The sequence below is a fragment of the Amblyraja radiata genome, chromosome 1 (genome assembly GCF_010909765.2).
Source record: "Amblyraja radiata isolate CabotCenter1 chromosome 1, sAmbRad1.1.pri, whole genome shotgun sequence".
In the NCBI taxonomy this organism is placed as follows: Eukaryota; Metazoa; Chordata; class Chondrichthyes; order Rajiformes; family Rajidae; genus Amblyraja; species Amblyraja radiata.
In genome coordinates this window covers 151,508,741-151,530,457 of record NC_045956.1, presented here as the reverse complement: position 1 = coordinate 151,530,457, position 21,717 = coordinate 151,508,741, and the positions used below count along the sequence as shown (strand labels likewise).

Here is a 21,717-nt window from a genome sequence, read left to right as displayed (position 1 = left end):
AAGGCCAACATGCCATTAGCTTTCTTCACTGCCTGCTGTACCTGCATGCTTACTTTCAGTGACTGATGTACAAGCACACCCAGGTCTCGTTGCACCTCCCCGTTTCCTAATCTGACACCATTCAGATAATAATCTGCCTTCCTGTTCTTACCACCAAAGTGGATAACCTCACATTTATCTACATTATACTGCATCTGCCCTGCATCTGCCCACTCACCCAACCTATCCAATTCATCATGCAGCCCCATCGCAGCTCACACTGCAATCCAGCTTTGTGCCATCCGCAAACTTGGAGATGTCACATTTAATTCCCTCATCTAAATCGTTAATGTATATTGTAAATAACTGGGGTCCCAGCACCGAGCCTTGCGGCACCCCACTAGTCAATGCCATTCTGAAAATGACCCGTTAATTCCTACTCTTTGCTTCCTGTCTGCCAACCTGTTCTCTATCCATGTCAATACCCTACCCCAATACCATGTGCTCTAATTTTGCACACTAATCTCCTGTGTAAGACCTTGTCAAAGGCTTCTTGAAAGTCCAGATACACCACATCCACTGGCTCTCCCTTATCCATTCTAACCATTCTACTTGTTACATCCTCAAAAAATTCCAGAAGATTAGTCAAACATAATTTCCCCTTCATAAATCCATGCTGATTTTGACCGATCCTATCACTGCTTTCCAAATGCACTGCTGTAACATCTTTAACAATCGACTCAAGCATCTTCCCCATTACCGATGTAAGGCAAACTCGTCTATAATTCCCCGTTTTCCTCCTCCCTCCTTTCTTAAAAGGTGAGGTTACATGGGCTACCCTCCTGTCCAGAGGAACTGATTATGATCAAATAAAACTGGAACCAGTTAGTACCACCTGACCTGCTGGCCACATCTTTCAACCCTGCTCCTTGTTCCATTGTTTGCATTCTCAAAAGGTAACTGTTCTTATTTCACATCTTTTTTTTCAAAGAACATAGAATATGAAAATGCCAAGTACGAGGACAGGCCGTTCGGCCACTGTGTCTGCTGATCATGATGTAAATCTTAAATAATCCCATGGCCATATCCCTCTATTCCCCACATATACACAAAATGCTGGAGTAACTCAACGGGTCAGGCAGCAACCCTGGAGAATAGGTGACATTTTAGGTTGAGACCTTTCTTCAGACCTACCACTTCATATGTTTGTCTAATGCCTCTTACGTGTTGTTATTATATCCGCTGCTATAGTATCTCAATTTGACCGTAACTTCCCATTAATTAATCAACCAGATTACCTCTGCAATTTATTGCTGTAGAAAAACAGGATTCAACCTCTGATTGATATTTCCTTTGCTTATTCCTCATTCCCCATCTTCATTCTCTATCTCCCAATTCTGGGGAAGGTTCTTTAACCTGAAATGTTAACTCTATTTCCCGTTCTATAAATGCTGTTTGACCTGTGTGTTTCCAGCAATTTATATTTTATTTCACAGTTTCAGCATCTGGAATTTTTTTTGATTTTCTTCTTCTGGAAGTTGTTAACATTCTTACCGTCTGGGATACATTCGCCAAGGACAAATTTATAACCTCGACAGCACTTCTTTCTGTAAATAGAAAATAAATATTTATAATACAGAACAGAACCACATATGAACTCATAAAAAATGACATGGTTTATTTTAATTGAAATTTGAAAGATGTTCTTTGAAGTTCAAGTTAATTAACTGTTTTATAACATCCTTATGTTTAGTCTTATGTTGCTATCTAATAGAAATGGTTAATGACCTGCTGAAAACAATAATCTGCATTTCCAACATAAGGCGATGATGAAAACAGTATCCAGTCAAAAATAAAGATAGTTTCAACTATCAGTGCAAAGCCAATTAATATTTGCCTAAAATTTGAAAGCATCTTTGCCATATTTATGACATATATAAATTGCCTAGTAATTTTCAAAGAGGATTATGGAAATACATTGTGTCACTTATTTATTTTGATAATGTAAAAATGTTAAACATGGGAAAATTATATTTAACTTCCATGTAAAGGTGCAAAATCCAAGAGCTTTGTATCCAAAATTCATATATAAGCCATCTGGCATGTAACCATCCAGAAACAATATCAGTTTTCTTCTAACATTTTGAGAATGTGATGAACTGGGCATCAAAGGTAAACAAAATACAATTGTATTTATTCACTGAGCTAAGTGAAGCCTTTTAAAATGGTACCTTTCCACATAGAGATTATAAGATTTATTAAGTTTTCTCCTGTCCGCACTTCAACGTCCATTCCTCAGGCTTTCACGTAATTATCTAAGTAGCAGTGATGCAGATCTTATTAGAATCTAAGCTTTTCATGCAAGCATCATTAATTGATAATAAACAATACCAGCGAGGGAGAACTGATGAAACATTTGCTCTCTACACTCCTCATCCTCATCTGAGACTAAAAACATATTCATTTCTTATGAAACGACATCCATCTGAAACATTGACTTGTTCTCCATCCACAGCCTGACCTGAGTATTTCTAGCATTTTCCTTTTTTATATTTTTGCCTCCATGTTAAGTGGAAAAGGATCAGTACTGACCCAGTGGACCACGTCAGTACATGCATGAGGTGCTGCAGACCATCAATGGCAGGAGAGATGTTGTTCTGCATTATGCAATTTCATCGCCACACTCTATCAGGAATGCAGAACATGATCTAGCTTTCCCTTCTCCATTTTGGTGCATAATGGCTGTAATGTTTCCAATGTGGCCAATATACTAAATAATGTTTCTTTCATTCATTCATTCATTCATTCATTCATTCATTCATTCATTCATTCATTCATTTATTAATTCATTCATTCTTTCATATTTTGTTTATTGTCCTCATAGAATGAACAATCTTTACCTTCCTGCAAGAAAACCTAGCAAACAATTTTGTTTGGTCAAGAAATATTTGCATCAGGCAGACAGTAAGCATTGGCCGTCTCCAGTGATTTTTAACATGCAATAGTATTACCTGTACCAGATTCCCTCATGGAATAGGGTGAAAGTGGCTGCAGATGGTATGGTCACCATTGACTTAAGGGCCTGTCCCACTTACGCGAATTTTTCTGCGACTTGCCAGCACCCGTCATAGTCGCAGCAGGTGGCCAAACATTTTCAACATGTTGAAAATCCAGCGATGACTAGAAAAAGGTACGACTCTTTGGGCGACTACTCACGACCATACAGGCGTCACCCCGCAACATTTTCTGATCGCCGCTGGATTTTCAACGGCCACCTGCTGCGACTATGACGGGGGGTTTGATGTGCAACGGGAATCCTCACAACTTTTCTGATCAACACCAACAACACTGAGAAGCTCATTATTATCAAGGTAGAAGCAGCCTCTTCCAACACTTAAAAAAATTCCCTCTGTCCATCCATGGTACGTAATGGCTCTAATATTTCGTATTGAAAAACGAGGTTCAATTAATAGTGAAAAGCGATATCAATAGTGAATGTGAATCAACGGGAATATTGTCTGAAGCTCCAAGTAATAGTTATTCCATTTCAAATACTTTTGATAGGTCTCAAAAGACTAGATAATCTTCCTCTGACCTCATGCTCGGGAGCAGTTGGTTTGGAAACAATAGGGTATACACCAACAACTTTTCCTTCCTTTCAGGCAGTCCTGGAATAGTGTTAGTATTATTGTGGAAAGGAGAAAAGACCTATTTAAAACATGGAAACCTGGGTCAGCTGGGAGTGGGAATATGGTCAGGCAGATGATGTAAACTGATGACAATGAAACCAGAGACAGATGTACTGAGCTTCAAAACTGAGCTTAGTAATATTTCTAGAAACTATGATGGAATAGATAACAAACTCTAATGCTTTATAATTATTACTAACAATTATGAATGTATCTATTTTATAAATTCTATTATTTCAGAATGAGCTCACTTAATCCATGTGTTACTGTAAATACCATTTGCCTACTAAAAGCCCGGTTTGAAGGGAGCCAACGTTACTGAATATCTGGCTCGAAGGGCCTACTCTTGCACCTATTGTCTATTGTCTGACACTAACTGGACAACAATGAAAATAGAGCGTGAAAAGTAAACAAAAAGAGGACACGTTATGAACATTGTCGTGAATGACTTTCACACGAAACAAATGTTATTTCAGCTATTTTTTAACATTATCATACTGAGAATTTACATTTGGAATTTTGTGCAGGAACTAGAATTAGAACGAGAACTCAATCTGGAAGCACCCCGTCCAAAATGTTAGGATTCGTACAGCATGAGTTCAGGTAATTGCCACATGTGAGAGTAGCCACCTGTCTAAACCTGACATCAGGAATTAAAATGGAAGTGAAACACTTACTTATGACAGCTGAGCACTGATTACATTTGCACCACTGACCTTGTCTCTTGTGAGATATTAATCTTTCTGTCAGCATCCATTACGCAGATGCCCCTTAGCAACCTACAAAATACCTTAGGTGATCAGCTTTAACTTTTCAGTACCTGCCAAAGATATGTGAATATAACATGTCTTTATAACATGCTTTTTTGCTCTTTTCTTTTGCTGATGAGAAATGTGCTTGTTTAGGTAAACCTTTGTAACTGATAATAACCATTTGGCTGCTTCATGAAGGCGAACTAAATGAGCATCAGTTCATTCGATGTTAATGTCATGAAGTTCCCCAGTCTTCTGTGTGTGAGTGGCACTCCTGCAGGGTCAGGAGAAGGTTAATCTATGATTAATGGGCAATCACTTGACCGATCTAAGACTGTCCAGCACATATACATACAGGCATTCTACCCATTCTACACATTCTACACATCAATTCAGTCCTAATATAAAAATGTTCAGTTTAAGTCCATGCGGAACTGGGCAGCACGGTGGCGCAGCGGTAGAGTTGCTGCCTTATAGCGCCAGTAGATCCTGACCATGGATGCTGTCTGTATGGAATTTGTACGTCCTCCCCGTGACCTGCGAGGGTTTTCTCCGAGACCTTCGGTTTCCTCCCACATTTCAAAGACGTACAGGTTTATAGGTTGTGGAGAAGTGCAAAAGTGCTGGAGAAACTCAGCGGGGGGGGGGGGGGGGGGGGGGGGGGGGGGGGGGGGGGGGGGGGGGGGGGGGGGGGGCGGTGGGGGGGGGTGGGAGAGGAAACAGCAAGGGCTACCGGATATTGGAGAATTCAATGTTTATGCCGCTAGGGTGCAGACTGCCCAAGCGTAATATGAGGTGCTGCTCCTCCAATTTCCGGTGGTGTTCACTCTGGCCATGGAGGAGGCCCAGGACAGAGAGGTCGGATTTGAAATGGGGGGGGGGGGGAGTTGAAGTGCTGAGCCACCGGGAAATCAGGTTGGTTAATGCGGACCGAGCGGAGGTATTCGGCGAAATGATCGCCAAGCCTACGCTTGATCTCACCGATGTAGATCAGCTGACATCTAGAGCAGCAGATGCAATAGATGAGGTTGGAGGAGATGCAGGTGAACCTCTGTCACACCTGGAACGACTGCTTGGGTCCTTGAATGGAGTCAAGGGGGGAGGTAAAGCGACAAGTGTTGCATCTCTTGCGGTTGCAAGGGAAAGTGCCCGTGGAGGGGGTGGTGCGAGAGGGAAGGGAAGAATTGACCAAGGAGTTACGGAGGGAGTGGTCTTTGCAGAAGGCAGACATGGGGGGAGATGGGAAGATGTGGCAAGTGGTGGGGTCACGTTGGAGGTGGCGAAAATGACGGAGGACTATTTGTTGTATGTGATGGCTAGTGGGGTGAAAGGTGAGGGGGGACTCTGCCTTTGTTACGAGTGGGGGATGGGGAGAGAGAGCAGTGTTACGGGTATGGAAGAAACTGTGGTGATAGCCTCATCTATGGTGGGGGAGGGGAACCCCCATTCCCTGAAGAATGAGGACATTTCCGATGCCCTGGTGTGGAACACCTCATCCTGGGAGCAGATGCAGCATAGACGGAGGAATTGGGAATAGGGGATGGAGTCCGTACAGGAAGCAGGGTGGGAAGAAGAGTAGTCTAGATAGCCATGGGAGTCAGTGGGAGTCAGGGAACCCACCGGAAATTGGAGGAGCAGCACCTCATATTCCACTTGGGCAGTCTGCACCCTAGCGGCATAAACATTGAATTCTCCAATTTCCGGTAGCCCTTGCTGTCTCCTCCCCTTCTCAGCTCTCCCTCAGCCCTCGGGCTCCTCCTTTTCCTTTTTCCTTCCCCCACCCTACATCAGTCTGAAGAAGGGTTTCGGCCCAAAACGTTGCCTATTTCCTTCTCTCCATAGATGCTGCTGCACCCGCTGAGTTTCTCAAGCACTTTTGTCTTCCTTCGTTTTTCCAGCATCTGCAGTTCCTTCTTAAACAGGTTTGTAGGTTAATTGGCTTGGTATAAATGAAAATTGTCCCTAGTGTGTGTAGGATAGTGTTAATATGCGGGGATCACTGGTCGATGCGGACCCGGTGGGTCGAAGGGCCTGTTTCTGCGCTGTATCTCTGAACTAAACAAAACTTAACTAAACAGAAGGGAAATATTAAACTTGGAAATCTTGCCGATTCAACATCTGTACGATGAATCCCTGAAACAGGCCTCGTTGTGTTCCAAGCAATGTTATCTTGAAACTAACATCATAACATTGCATGTCAGTACCAATCATATCTGTTTTCTCACTTATTTCCAGGGCTCCCCCAGCAGAAATGTAGCAGAAACACAAATATTTTTGCAGCCACAATTCCTGTACATGCCATAGAATTAGTTGAGTAAGATTAGCTCCCACGCAAATGTCTCTGCTGTGCTTCTCCTCGCAACTGACTGATGGCGGATGGGGAAGGTCCATCAGTATTTGAGGTACAGATACCGTTTTGCTGAGGTCTAGTGTTTCTAGCACTGGGCCTCAGTACCACTTCCAGCCTTTTCCAGAAACTATTGTTGTTTTGGGATTCCAGATTCATTGATCAGCTTCTCTTGCCTTGGCGTTCACACGAACACCCTCTCTTCAAGCTGCTAATGACATTTTATTGTCTTTATTGTCTTTTCACTCCAGTTCACTCATGAGAGCACCCAACATCATCAAGAACCTTATTCACCGTGATTGTCCCCTCTTCTCTCCCATCCTGTCGGGTAGAAGTTACAAAAGCATGAAAACACGTACCACCAGACTCAGGAACAGCTTCTTCCCGTCTGTTATAAGACTACTGAATGGTACTCCCATAAGCTAGGGTGTAGTCCTGAACTTCCCACCTACCTCATTGTGGACTTTTTCATTGGAACTGTAACAGGAAATTATATTCTGCATTCTGGTATTTTTTTTATATTTGCACTACGTTTTGTACATGTTAATTGCTTGATTATACTCATGTTGCGTACTATCTGATTTAATTGGATACCACAAACACAAAAGCTTTTCACTGTGTACACGTGACAGTAAAAAACATCAATCCTCGATTTCGAATTCATACGGAGACCCACATAATTCATTTCTTGCTCATATGTTGCTGCTCTCTGCATTGACACTGCTGCCTCCTCCTCCAACCATTTTTACATCCTGTCATCCCCCTCCTTCAGTCCCAGCATGCATCCTTTCTACTGCCCTTACATTGTACCAGCCAGATCTTCAAACAATCTATGCCGCCTGAAATCAGCTGGCCCAGCAGAGATATTTGTGTGAAAGCTCTCTGCTGTGTGAATTGAGGCAATGAATGCAAAGATCTGCATGCCTTCTGGTTTTGGGCTGACATTTCTGCCCCCACTCACTACCAGCAGCGCACAAGGCTTGACTGCATGTGACTGTACTGAAGAGGCACTTGTTTGAGGACATAGATAAGTTGAGTTCTCATGTATACTTAGAGATGCCAATTGGCATTAAGGCCTCAAGATGAGATGAAGACATTTGCTGCAATCTCAGTTTCATAAGGCTGTGATATTTATGGAGAAAGTGCACCGTTTGTGGGCAATGGAGGAGTAGACATACCCACAATGTTCAGAGAGGGCATCCTCTGGTCAACCCTTGAACTATAATGTTTTTCACAACCTTTCCATCCAACACTACAACACTATTTAACTCAGGAAAATCACTTTAAAGTGCTCTCCCATTGCCCATGCTATTCTGCTGATTCTCTATCCAGTGATGGCATCTGCGGAAAGTGCAGGTCAGGTTTTCAAGCAAGAATGGTCCAATTCCATAGTTTTCTATTACAGCTGAATAGACCTAACTTCAGCACACAAACAATAGGCGTAACTACAATTTCAAAGTGCGATTGTCCATGTCTAATAGAAGTATCAATGAAAAAATGTCTTTTAATTCCCCTCACAAAAATTCCATTCTAGAGTGAACGTTTCAGTCAATTGTGGAATGGGATTTAAGATGTTGACAAATCTAAATAAAGCTTTATTTTCTTAAAAAAATCTCGACTGTGCATTACACTGCATGGTACAGTCCTAAGGTAATTAGAATTGATAACCACTGACTACATCCAGTATTTATCTGATCAAAATTCTTTCTTGACATGCACCAGTTGAACCAGGTCAGGACACTGAAGGAACTGTCAGATTTAAACCAACTGCTGATTTCTGAGGAGCTGCTAATGTTTTCCAGAACCTAACCCCACCTTCGCCCTAACTCCTCAATCTACAGTATGTGCCATTTCACTCTGGCTATGATTCAATGGTTTTCAAGGTCAAACTACATTCTGTTCAGCCTGAAAGAGAGAGAGGAAGGGAAAGAGCATATCCATTATCTTAAAGTCCAATTTGGAATGTGTCTAATCATAAGCCAAATATATGTGTGTTATTAATATTATATTAATGAAACCCTGTGTTTAATTAAGTGCCTTGTTTATTATCCAGGCAGAGATTTTTGCTAATTTAAAGGATGTATATATAAAAGCATAAAAAAAGCTGGGTTATCTCTTGGGAGTTATGGAATTATGGAATTAATAACAAAAGGAATTAGTTACTTTGAATGTGTTATCTGGTGGCACTATCCTCAAACCAGATGTTTGATGATGATGTTTCAGAGAATTTACACACAGTTAATAACACATGAGAAAAGTAATTAAGATCAGATCACATCTCTCAAATAAAACAAGAAATTATATGCAAGATTGTGTTGCGATGTGTTCTTTAGCCGACACCTCTATCTGTAAAATAACAAACTGGGTGGCAACATTTCTTGGATCCAGATCCCAGGATTTATATTGCAGGTTTCAATGCTGACTCTGCCAGAAGCTGTGAAATCATATGCTTAGTGAAGATGGGTACACGTGCCACTGTGGTAGCATCTTTGGTCACTATCTGTCCTATGTGGCTGGTAAAAAAATAGTTCCATTGATCATGGAGAAACACTGAACTGCAGATGCTGGTTTACAGAAAAGGACACAATGTGCTGGAGTAACTCAGCAGGTCAGGCAGCATCTCTGGAGGACGTGGATAAAAGACATTTCAGGTCGTGACTGAAGAAGGGTCCCAACCCGACACATTCATATTCATCATGTTCCATGTCCATGTTCACCAGAGATGCTGCCTGACCCACTGAGTTACTCCAGCATTATGTGTCGCTTTGATCATGGGGAGTCTTGGTCTCATCCAATTCACATTCCCTTTGACTCTCTATCTAAAGTATTTGAAAAGGAATAACTATTACTTGGAGCTGCAGACCATATTCCTGGCCTGGCCACAATGGATTGAACCCCATGTTTTACCCATCCAGAGGCCTATGCATTCACCATACTGTCCTCTACAAAAGCATGGGACCCTAATTTGCAGAGGGATTTAGGGGTCCAAGTCCATAGCTCCCTGAAAGTGGCAACACATTTTGACAGAGTGGTAAAGAAAGCATATGGTATGCTTGCCTTCATCAGTCGGGGCATTGAGTTTAAGAGATAGCAAGTCATGTTGCATCTTTATATGAATTTGGTGAGGACGCATTTGGAGTTTTGCATACAGTTCTGGTTGCCCTATTCCAGGAAGGATGTGGCTTTAGAGAGAGAGGCAGAAAACATGTTCCCGATGTTGGGGAGTCCAGAACCAGGGGCCACAGTTTAAGAATAAGGGGTAGGCCATTTAGAACAGTGATGAAGAAAAACTTTTTCACCTAGAGAATTGTAAATCTGTGGAATTCTCTGCCTCAGAAGGCAGTGGGGGCCAATTCTCTGGATGATTTCAGGAGAGTGTTAGATAGAGCCCTTTAAGATAGCGGAGTCAAGGGATATGGTGAGAAGGCAGGAACGGGGTACTCATTGTGGATGATCAGCTATGATCACATTGAATGGCGGTGCTGGCTCGAAGGGCCCGAATGGCCTACTCCAGCACCTATTGTCTATTGAGTGCAGAGGTGTTTAGCAGAACTCTGCTTGGATTAGAGAGTATTAACTACAAGGAGAGGTCGGACAGTGAGGGCTGAGCGAGTCAGTGGGTTTGTGGTGGCAGTGATGTGTGTGGAGGCAATGAAGAGATTTGGGGCCAATGAGTGGTATATAGAGGAGGCAGTGGGAGTGGAAAGGAACATTGAGAGGGGCAATGAGATCAATGTCATTGTTGTCTGTAAACATGAACAAATATATAATTTCCAGCTATGTTACAATAAAATTAGTTTCCTGTGACTGGCCATCAGAGGGGGTATCAATTGCTTCTCTGGCCCTCAATGTAAAAACGTGCAGCGCTAACCTATGTTAAATTGTACTTCTCCCTGATCTTCCCATCCTGTTAGACTGTCAAGGCCTGCCTACAAAATCTGATATTATTTTACTTAATTTGTTATTTTAGATAAAGTACCAATTTGTCAACTTTGTTCATTTATTATCACTCCTACATCTGAGTCTGAGCCTGCACATTTAAACCACACCTTACTGCAATCCTGAAGATCTGCCTCATGCTTTGCAATATTAACCAGACCTCTTTCTGCCTGTTCAGGTGGGCTTCAAAAATCTCACCGGACAATCTCAGAAGAAGCAGGGAGAACTCCATTTCAATCATCTTCTCATGTTCTTTAAAGAACATGGCACAAAGAATGCTGCGCATATTTTATTGAGAGAAAATCAACTGCAAGCTGCAGTAGCATTTTGAATCTTACAGACCCTCCAACGTGATATGTGATGTACAGTGTTTTTTCTCAGTGCCAGGATACCAGAGTTAACTTGAATCCGATTGGAGATGGAGAGGTTGTAACAACGGCTTTTTAGACCCAGTAGAATGAAGCTCCAGAAAAATGATATCCTTGCTAGCATGGCACAGTGGTGCAGCTAGCAGAGTTGCTGCCTCACAGCTCCAGTGACCCGGGTTCTATCCTGACCTCCGGTGCTGTCTGTGTGAAGTTTGTATATTCTCCCAGCGACCATGTGGAGCTCCTCTGATTTGCTCCCCAGTCCCAAAAGCATGGCATTGGTAGGTTAATTCACCAATGTAAATTTTCCTTAGTGTGCAGACAGGAGTTAATGGGAATGTGGGTAGGATAAAATAGGTTAGAGTAGGATTAGTGTACAAATGGGGGGTGGGGAGTGGGGAGGGGCGAGGTTTTAGCCGTGGTCAATGTGGGCTCAATAGATTGAAAGAGCTGTTTCTGTGGCTTATCTCTGTAACTTTGTATGACTATGATGTGATGGAGGAAGGTTCAAAAATAACATCACATAGTCAGAGAGTCCTACAGCATGGAAAGAATCCTTCAGCTCAATTCATCCGTGCCAGCCAAAGTGCCCCAGCTAAGCTGGTTCAATTCGCCTGCATTTAGTGCAGATCTCTCCTATCCTTTCTAATATTAATTTGATTTGATTTGATATAATTTATTGTCATTGTCTTCAATGAAGAGACAACAAAATTATTTTTCCCTTACAGTCATACAAAAAAATAAAAAATAAAAAATAAAACACAAAAACACAGAACACAGTTGTCCACAACACAAACATCCCCACAGCGGCACCAAAGTCCCCCACTGTGAGGGAAGGAACCAAAGTCCAGTCAAAATCCTCGCCGATGTTCCCCAATGTTCACCCGTGGTCGGGGCCTCCCGAGCACCCCGCAGTCGCCGCTATGTGCGGCCCGATGTTCAGGCCCTCTCGCCGGGAACTTCTCGTCGGCCACCTTCCACCGGAGTCCTCGGTTCCCGATGTCCACAGGCTGCGCTGGGCGGAAATTCGCGCTGGCGACCCCCGGCAAAGGGTCCCAGGACTCCGCGATGTTAAAGTCAGTTCTGCCCATGTTGGGAGCTCCGCAACCACAGCTCCGCGATGTTGGAGCAGCGGCCCAGCGCTCCGGAGCTCCAAGCGGCGATCCCAGGAAGGCCTCGCCTGCTCCGCGATGTTTCCTCGCCGCTGCTGATGAAGCTCTGGTCCGGTCCCGGCAGGAAAGGCCGCGCCAATCCAGCTGGTAGGCCGCGAGGGTGGAGGGGCGAGGACGAGACTCGGATAATAGCCGCATCCTCGCCAGGAAGTGACTGAAGGACGGTTTCCCCCTTACCCTACCTGCTTCCCCCACATAAAATACCGAATAAACCCTAAAAAACAAAAAAAACACACTCTAAACATAACAAAATAATAAAAGACAGCCAGACCGTAGGCGGAGACAGCTAGCAACAGCGCCACCATTATTAATAAATAATGACACAGGGTGCTGGAGTAACTCAGCGGGTCAGGCAGCATCTCTGGAGAACATGGATAAGTGATGTTTTGGGTTGGGACCCTTCTTCAGACTGAATGTAGGGGGGGAAAGAAAGCTGGAAGAGAGGAGCAGAACAAACCCTGGCAAGCTCCCACACCCCCACCTACCATGTCTATAGAAGGATCTCTGTCTAAAACATCTCCTCTACGTGTTCTGCAGAGATGTTGTCTAAAATGCTGAGTTCCTCTAGCACTTAATGCTTTTTTTTAGAACCAAAATCTGCAGTTCCTTGAATCATCTATCAAAGAACACCAAGCTTTTCTACAGTGTGTTGTGTTAATGTTGACTCAATATATTTGCTGATGGATCTATTTAATTGCAATCCTAGACGTCCAACGACAATGTTTTTTTTGTAAAATATATAATTTGTTTTTCATCAATCAATGTTGTGAGTCTCAAAAGATTCTGATACCAGGCTAGATTTTTAAGATGTGTTAATTATTGAAAAGGCAAATAAAAGTTTTTTTTCTGATCAACATCCAAAGAACTAAGCAATACTTAATGTGTGAATACAGGTAAATTCAGAAGTCGAAGACATAATGTGCGGGTCAGGCAGCATCTCTGGAAAACATGGATAGGTGACGTTTCGGGTCGAGACCCTTCTTCAGACTGATGGCCAACAGACCCAAAATGTATCCATGTTCTCCTGAGATGCTGCCTGACCCATTGAGTTACTCTAGCACTCTGTGTCTTTTTTTTTTGTAAACCAGCATCTGCAGTTCCTTGTTTCCAAGTTCTGAAGTAACTTTTTAACATATTGGCATAGAAAGCTCCTGTGTTTGATTGGCCTCCTAGTTCAAGATTAACAATCAATTTCAAAAGGCTGTCTTATCTTTGAAATATTTTTATCACTCTGTGGGGAATGTTTATATAGTCATTCAATTTATGGTCGAGGTTGTGCTTCCAATCACTTAATTACTTTGCTCATGTGAGACCAGCAGGAGTCAGGATGTGATAGCGTTCAGGTTACACAGGAAATATAAGTTGGTTATGTATTGTATCCATAACAAATGTTATAATTCCCTCATCTAACAAGCGAGGACCTCCCTTGTTCTAACTACAGATTTATCACATAAAACTCTATTGCCCGAGATTTAACTTTATATTAAGCCCCGTTTAACCCTTTATTTGCCGGCCTACTCTCACTTCCAGTTAATTAATGCCTCGTTTTTTAAATTTAGATCTTAATTTTAAAATCCCACATGTAGTTCTTCCTTATAGCATCAGGATTGATGCAGGATCTTGACCCAAAACAATTCTTGCCCAACCCCCACTGCCCTCGCCCCCAATCCTCACAGATGCTGCTCAACGTAGTGAGTTCCCACAGTCAGTATACATGACAATAATCTAAACTAAGACCGCAAAAAATCGCAGAAAACTGTAGATTCAGCCCAGACCATCATACAAACCAACCTCCCTTGCATTGACTGCATTTACACTTCATGCTGCCTCGGCAAGGCCACCAGCATAAGCAAGGACGAATCTCACTCCCTCTTCTCCCCACTCGCATCTGGCAGAAGGTATAGAAGTCTGAATACGCACACCTCCAGTTTCCGGAATAGTTTCTTCCCAGCTGCTATAAGGCAACTGAACCATTCTATTGACAACTAGAGAGCAGTCCTGAGCTACTATCTACCTCATTGGAGACCCTCAGACTATCTTTAATCAGATTTTACTGGAGTTTATCTTGCACTGAACATTATTCCCTTTATCCTGTATCTGAACACTGTGTATGGCTCGATTGCAATCGTGTATAGTCTTTTCACATTTGCACGCAAGCACAGCTTTTCGCTGTACCTCCGTATACATGACAATAAACTAAACTAAATTCCTCCAACAGTTTACTTTTGCTTTAAATCCAATGTGGTCCTTCTGACAAGCAGCTTGTATCTTGCTTTTGGCATTACTGACATTCTATTTGATCAGAGAGAAAAGCACAGAACTGTGTGTCTAACCACCTGATCTGAACACTGTCCAAGTCAGTAACTGCAAGATGTCCACTTCCCCTCTATCTTGATGAAACTGAATGCTGAATGATGAATCACAACTGACCATCTAATGAATCTTGGCCTCAGCACCAAAGAAGAACCAGGACTGATTGAATACAAATGAACAGACTGGGAACTAATTCACCACAGCCCGCTGAGTTACTCCAGCATTTTATATCATGTTCATTACTGATAGGAGAGGAATTAGGCCCTTCAAGTCTGCTCTGCCATTCAATCATGGCTGATCTAACTTTCCCTCTTAACTCCATTCTCCTACCTTCTCTCCATCACCGCTGACACCTGTATTAATCAAGAATCTATCTCTGCCTTAAAAATATCCATTGACTTGGCCTCCATAGCCTTCTGTGGCAAAAAAATCCAAAGATTCACCACCCTCTGACCAAAGAAATTCCTCCTCATCTCCTTTCTAAAGGAACATCCTTTAATTATGAGGCTATAATCTCTGGTCCTAGACTCTCCCACTAGTGGAAACATCCTCTCCACATCCACTCTGTCCAGGTCCTTCACTTTTCGGTGTCTAATTTTGTAAACCAGCATCTGCGTTTCCTTGTGTCTGCAACCACAACTACAAAGTATTCCTGAACAGGGAGCTCCACAACAGATCAAGGGAGAAAGAAAACAACCCTACAGGCACACGAAGACCAAAGATCACCAGATAATGCAGTGTCTAAAGAAAGGGCGGTGGTGACAAGAGCACAGGAGCGCCAGCCATTCGTTGACATCCATGGCAGCTTTAAATCACAACCTCACTGTCCACACCTGGGCTAAAAGAATATCACAGTGCATGTCAGAGCGATTCCTTAAAAAAAAAACAGGAACTCTGCAACAAAGAACAAACTATTCAAGGGGTGAACTAACTTCCATAATAATCACCCTTACAAAACAAAACAATTATTTAACCTCCTTTATTGCACTTCCTCTAGCCCCATACTCCACCCAGGGACCGTACGGTCCTTTACGGTCAGACAGCAGTTCATATGCCCCTCATCTAACCTCATCTACTGCATCCGGTGTTCCCAGTGTGGCCTCTTGTACATCGGCGAGACCAAGCATAGACTCGGCAATTGTTTCGCTGAACACTTACGCGTGGTTAAGTTTAGAGATAAAGCACAGAAACAGGCCCTTTGATCTGTGTCATACATGATGGCAAGACCAACTCATATCTGCCTGCACATAATCCATATCCGTCTATTCCCTGCCTATACATCTGCCTATCCAAAAGTCTATTAAATGCCACTGTCGTATTTGCCTCCACCACCAACCCCAACAATGCATTCCAGGCACTTACCATCCTCTGTGTAAAAAACTTGCCTCACACATCTCCTTTAAACTTTTCCCCTCTCACCTTCAAGCTATTGAATCAGAGCGTGTCTTCCTGACTGCTATCTAATGGTAACAGTTTTGTTATATTTCCCACGCAGATTGGGGGGGGGGGGAGGGGGGGTATTTGCTGGTGCAATCAGGTAGCCTATCAATTAGGGCTAAGGATAGATGAATGAAACTGGTTATTTGGGCAAACATCCCTAGAGTAAGGGAGACCAAATGCTTAAAACTGTGAAGATGCAATAGCACAGATCTTGCTCATAAATGCAAATAAATCTGGATGGAATCATCAGCATTTTCCCGTTTAAATGGAAATTTGTTTGTAAATGCTTCATCAAATGTGGATGCATCAAACCCACTAACTGATTTGGAAAATTGAACCTACAAACTTGTTCATCGCTTGGTTGTACCAGACAAAAAGATCCTGACTCTCTCAATTTAAACAGTGATTTGAAGCGTAAGAGAGCATAGGAAAAGTCAAGGTCCTTTGGTCAATTATTTTAGTTAAGTTTTATGTTTTTAACTAGTTCTGACTGTTCTAGTTAATTTTACTTTCTTAAAGTATTAAACAAAAATAATTGACTTTATTTTACAAGTTTTAATTATCTCTAAGTGTTAGAGGCATTTAAAACAAACATTTGAAAACCTGATAGCTTTGCAGCCAACAATGTTGGGGTCAGAACTTTCTTGCATATCAACGCTTTGAACTTTGTTTTGGGGGCAGAACTATACATTGTATTATTGGATGCTCTCCTGTTCCTTAGACTGCACCCATTCGTTTATTTTAGTTTAGGTTAGAGATACAGTGCGGAACCAGGCCCTTTGGCCCATCAAGTCGACACCAACCATCGATCATCTGTCCACTAGTTATATACTGTACCCTATACACCAGGGGTAATATTTTTTACAGAAGCCAATTAACCTACAAACCTGTATGTTTTTGGAGTGTGGGAGGTAACTGGAGCACCCAGAGAAAATCCACGTGGTCACAGGGAGAACGTACAGACTCCGTGGTGAGGATCAAACCCAGGTCTCTGGTACTGTAAGGCAGCAGCTCTACTGCTGAGTCACTGTGCCACCCCAAACGGTGCTTAGAGCCAGTGATATATACGCTCTGCATCCAGACGAGGGGAAAATGGTCCTATGGTACAATGAGTGAGGAGTGAATGCGAGCCAGCTAGAGCGGGGCTAACGATTAAGTGATACAAAGGAACATCATCTCAGAATATTTTCTTATTCTCAGTTCACACCTTGAGAGTGAAGAGATATCTTTCAGACACTGAAGTATCAACAAAGTACCTCACCTGCCAGATGCATACACTGACGTTTTGATTCATGCTGTGCTGCATCTGGCAAATATTAAATGTATAATGTGCAGTACTCAACCCTACTCCAGTCTGCTTACTCTGCAGGGGAGGATCTTTTTCAAAAGCAAAAAAATGACCATTAAAATTGTTGCTGTTCAATTCCGTTAGCATCTTTGGTATTCATTTAAATCCATCCAATGCCCTGTGACTTTTGGATATCATGGTTTACAATTCTACTTGTTATGTTTTATCTCAAGATAAAATATATATACGCACACCTCCCGTTTCAGCGACAGTTTCGTCCCAGCTGTTATCAGTCAACTGAGAGCAGTCAACTAGAGCAGTACAACTAGAGCAGAACAACTAGAGAGCAGCCCTGAACTACTATCTACCTCATTGGAGATTCTCAGACTATTTTTGATTGGATTTTACTGGCTTTATGATGCACAAACCATTCTTCACCTTATTCCCTTTATCACGGATCTGTATAATGGGGATGGCTCGATTGTAATCATGTACTGTATTTCCGCAGACAGGTTAGCATGCAACGAAAGCTTTTCACTGTACCTCGGTACATGTGACAATAAACTAAACTGAACCTCAGCTCAAGATAATCACCGAAAAATATACTTCTTAAAAATCCCTCTGGTGGAATATTACCTACCATACACTGTATTGGACGAATGACATTGTCATGCAGTTATAACTGATTTTAATTATATTGTATCTATACACTAAAAGATTAGATGCAATAAACTCTCTGCCACTGGATCCTCAATGCTCTGACCACAGACCACAATCAGTGAGGATAGGTAACAGCATCTCACCCACAATAATTCTCAACACCAGTGACCTGCAAGGTTGTGTTCTTCGCCCCCTACTATACTTCCTACTGCACTGATGACCATGGACAAATTTGGTATTAACTCCACCTTCAAATTTGCAGATGACAGCATTGTGATGGGACGGATCATGAGCAATAATGAGACGATTACAGGAAAAAGGCAGCAAATTTAGTAATATGGTGCCAGGACAATAATATCTCTCACAGTGTCATAAGATGAAGGAGCTAGTAATCGTCTTTTGGAAGCATGGCAGAGTACATGCACCAGTCAGCATTTGTCGTGGACCATCCACATTGATGCGACAGCCAAGAGGCCACATCACACCTCCACTTCCTTGGGAGATTGCGGAAATTCGGCATGTCTCCAATCACTCTTACAAACTTCAACAGAAAGGATCCAGCTGTGCTGCAAACTCTAAAGTCAAAACTCTAAACACAGTTTAAACAGTTTAGGAACAGCTCTGCCCAGGACCACAAGAAATTGCAGAGAGTTGTAGATGTAGCTCAGGCCATCAAGCAGACCAGGCACCCCACCGTTGACTCCATCTGCAAATTATGCTGCCTCAGAAAAGCAGCCAAGATAATCAAATATTTCTCCCCCCCCCCCCCCCACCTCACTGTGTGAAGCTTGAAAGTATGCACCACAGGCTCAGAAATAGCTACTTCACCTCTATTATCAGGCTTCTGAATGGTCCTTCCATAAGCTAAGGTACTGTCCAATTCACCTCTACTAAATTGCGGGCTTTGTAGTTTTTTATGGAACTGTTGTGCCATAATACTGAGAACTATATTCTGTCCTGAATACCTTCCCCTTTGTTCTATCCATTACATTTGAGTTTGATTTTATTGTATTTATGTATAGTATTATCTGACCTCATAAGATCATAAGATTGTAAGATCATAAGTGATAGGTGTAGAATTAGGCCATTCGGCCCATCAAGTCTACTCCGCCATTGAATCATGGCTGATCTTTCTCTCCCTCCTAACCCCATTATCCTGCCTTCTCCCCATAACCTCTGATACCCATGCTAATCAAGAATCTATCTATCTCTGCCTTAAGTACATCCACTGACTTTGCCTCCATGGCCTTCTGTGGTGAAGAATTCCACAGATTCACCACCTTTTGACTAAATAAATTCCTCCTCATCTCCTTCCGAAATGAACGTCCTTTAGATCTGAGGCCATGACCTCTAGGCCTAGACTCTCCCACTAGTGGAAACAGCCTCTCCACATCCACTCTGTCCAAGCTATTCTGCACATTTCAATGAGGTCCCCCCTCATTTTTCTAAACTCCAGCGAATATAGGCTCAGAGCCATCAAACGCTCATCATATGTTAACCTACCGATTCTTGAGTTCATTGTTGTAAACCTCCTCTGGACCCTCTCCAGAGCCAGCACATCCTTCCTCGGATATGGTGCCCAAAATTGCTCACAATATTCTAAATGCGGCCTGACCAGCCCCAAATAGAGCCTCAGCATTACATCTCTGTTTTTGTATAGAAGCCCTCTTAAAATAAATGCTAGCATTGCAATTGCTTTCTTTACTACTGATTCGACTTGCAGATTATCTTTTTGGGAATCCTGCACCACCACTCCCAAGTCCCTTTGCATCTCTGATTTCTGGATTCTTTCCCCATTTAGAAAATAATCTACATTTTTATTCATACTACCAAAATGCATGACTCCATGCCTTGCTACATTATATTCCATCTGCCACTTCTCTGCCCACTCTCCTGCGTACTTGCGTACAGTTTTGGTCTCCAAATCTGAGGAAGGACATTATTGCCATAGAGGGAGTGCAGAGAAGGTTCACCAGACTGATTCCTGGGATGTCAGGACTGTCTTATGAAGAAAGACTGGATAGACTTGGTTTATACTCTCTAGAATTTAGGAGATTGAGAGGGGATCTTATAGAAACTTACAAAATTCTTCAATTCAATTCAATTTCTTTATTTATATAGCACATTTTTAGTCAACTTGCATTGACCCCAAAGTGCTTCACATAATTACATTCACATACACAGGCAAAGGTGGATGAAGTGTCTTGCCCAAGGACACACACAGGCAAAGGTGGGTGAAGTGTCTTGCCCAAGGACACAACGACAGTATGCACTCCAAGCGGGATTCGAACCAGCTACCTTGCGGTTGCCAGCCGAACACTTAGCCCATTGTGCCATCTGTCGTCCATCTGTTGGACAGGCTAGATGCAGGAAGATTGTTCCCGATGTTGGGGAAGTCCAGGACAAGGGGTCACAGCTTAAGGATAAGGGGGAAATCCTTTAAAACCGAGATGAGTTAAACTTTTTTCACACAGAGAGTGGTTAATCTCTGGAACTCTCTGCCACAGAGGGTAGTTGAGGCCAGTTCATTGGCTATATTTAAGAGGGAGTTAGATGTGGCCCTTGTGGCTAAGGGTATCAGAGGGTATGGAGAGAAGGCAGGTACGGGATACTGAGTTGGATGATCAGCCATGATCATATTGAATGGCGGTGCAGGCTCGAAGGGCCGAATGGCCTACTCCTGCACCTAATTTCTATGTTCCTAAGTTTCTCCCATCCTGTACAAGTCTTTCTGCAGAGTCCCTGCTTTCTCCACACCCCCTGCCCCTCCACCTATTTTTGTATCATCAGCAAACCTGGCTACAAAGCCTTCAACCCCCTAGTCCAAATCATTAATACACAACGTGATCAGCAGCGGCCACAGTATCGAGCCCTTTGGAACTCCTCTAGTCACTGGCAGCCAACCAGAAAAAGCTGCCTTTATTGGCACTCTTTTGGGCCTGTCCCACTAACGTGACTTTTCAGCGAATGTCTTCGACCTTCAAGCTCGAGGGCACTCGCCTGAAAAACCTCTAGCTGAATCGACCGTCAGCAATGAAACCGCGAGCCGGATCGACCATCTGCACACACACACAAACACAAACACATCGCAAAGGCGGGGGCCAGGGAAAGCGGGGGAGTGCTGTCTGAAATTCACACCCGCAATGAACAGGAAGGTAAAGGACGGCTGGCACAGTTACGGTAAGTCCTTTGGAGAGCATGGAGATGTGGGGGGAAGAGAGGGGAAGGGGGAGGGAAGGGGGAGAGAAGGGGGAGAGAAGGGGGAGGGAAGGGGGAGAGAAGGGGGAGAGAAGGGGGAGTGAAGGGGAGAGAAGGGGAGAGAAGGGGGAAAGAAGGGGGAGAGAAGGGGGAGAGAAGGGGGAGAGAAGGGGGAGAGAAGGGGGAGAGAAGGGTGAGAGAAGGGGGAGAGAAGGGGTTGAGACACTTTTAAGAAGCCAGACAACTTTTGATAAAGTTTAGCCGGCATTTAACATTACCGGTCGGTTTTCCTTGGTTTTGAAAACTTCTTTTTTTTTTCAATGAGCCAATTAAAATGCCCAGTCAGCAAAGGAGATTGCCTACGGCTGCCCTCGACTGCCTATAACTACATAACGACCCCACTCCACTGCACCACGAGTTCAAAAGGACCATGCCGACCAATTTTTACTCGCGGAAATTTTTTCAGCATGCGGGAATTTCCCTCAAGCATGAAGGAGAGTTCCAGTGACCTCCTAGGAACTTTTAGGACCACATGTCAACCATGCTGCGAGTTTGAGTCGAGAGCAAACTCT

At 43.1% G+C, this 21,717-nt stretch overlaps 1 protein-coding gene across 2 annotated transcripts in view; it reads right to left on the bottom strand.

Annotated features, from left to right (window-relative positions):
- The window catches only part of ccbe1 (collagen and calcium binding EGF domains 1), a 368,764-nt gene that overhangs the window by 61,882 nt on the left and 285,165 nt on the right, over positions 1 to 21,717 (bottom strand). For both annotated transcript variants that reach the window (XM_033032755.1, XM_033032747.1), the window contains exon 3: positions 1,534 to 1,586. In XM_033032755.1, coding sequence (XP_032888646.1) covers positions 1,534 to 1,586 — 53 coding nt within the window. The remainder of the gene's footprint in view (positions 1 to 1,533; positions 1,587 to 21,717) is intronic.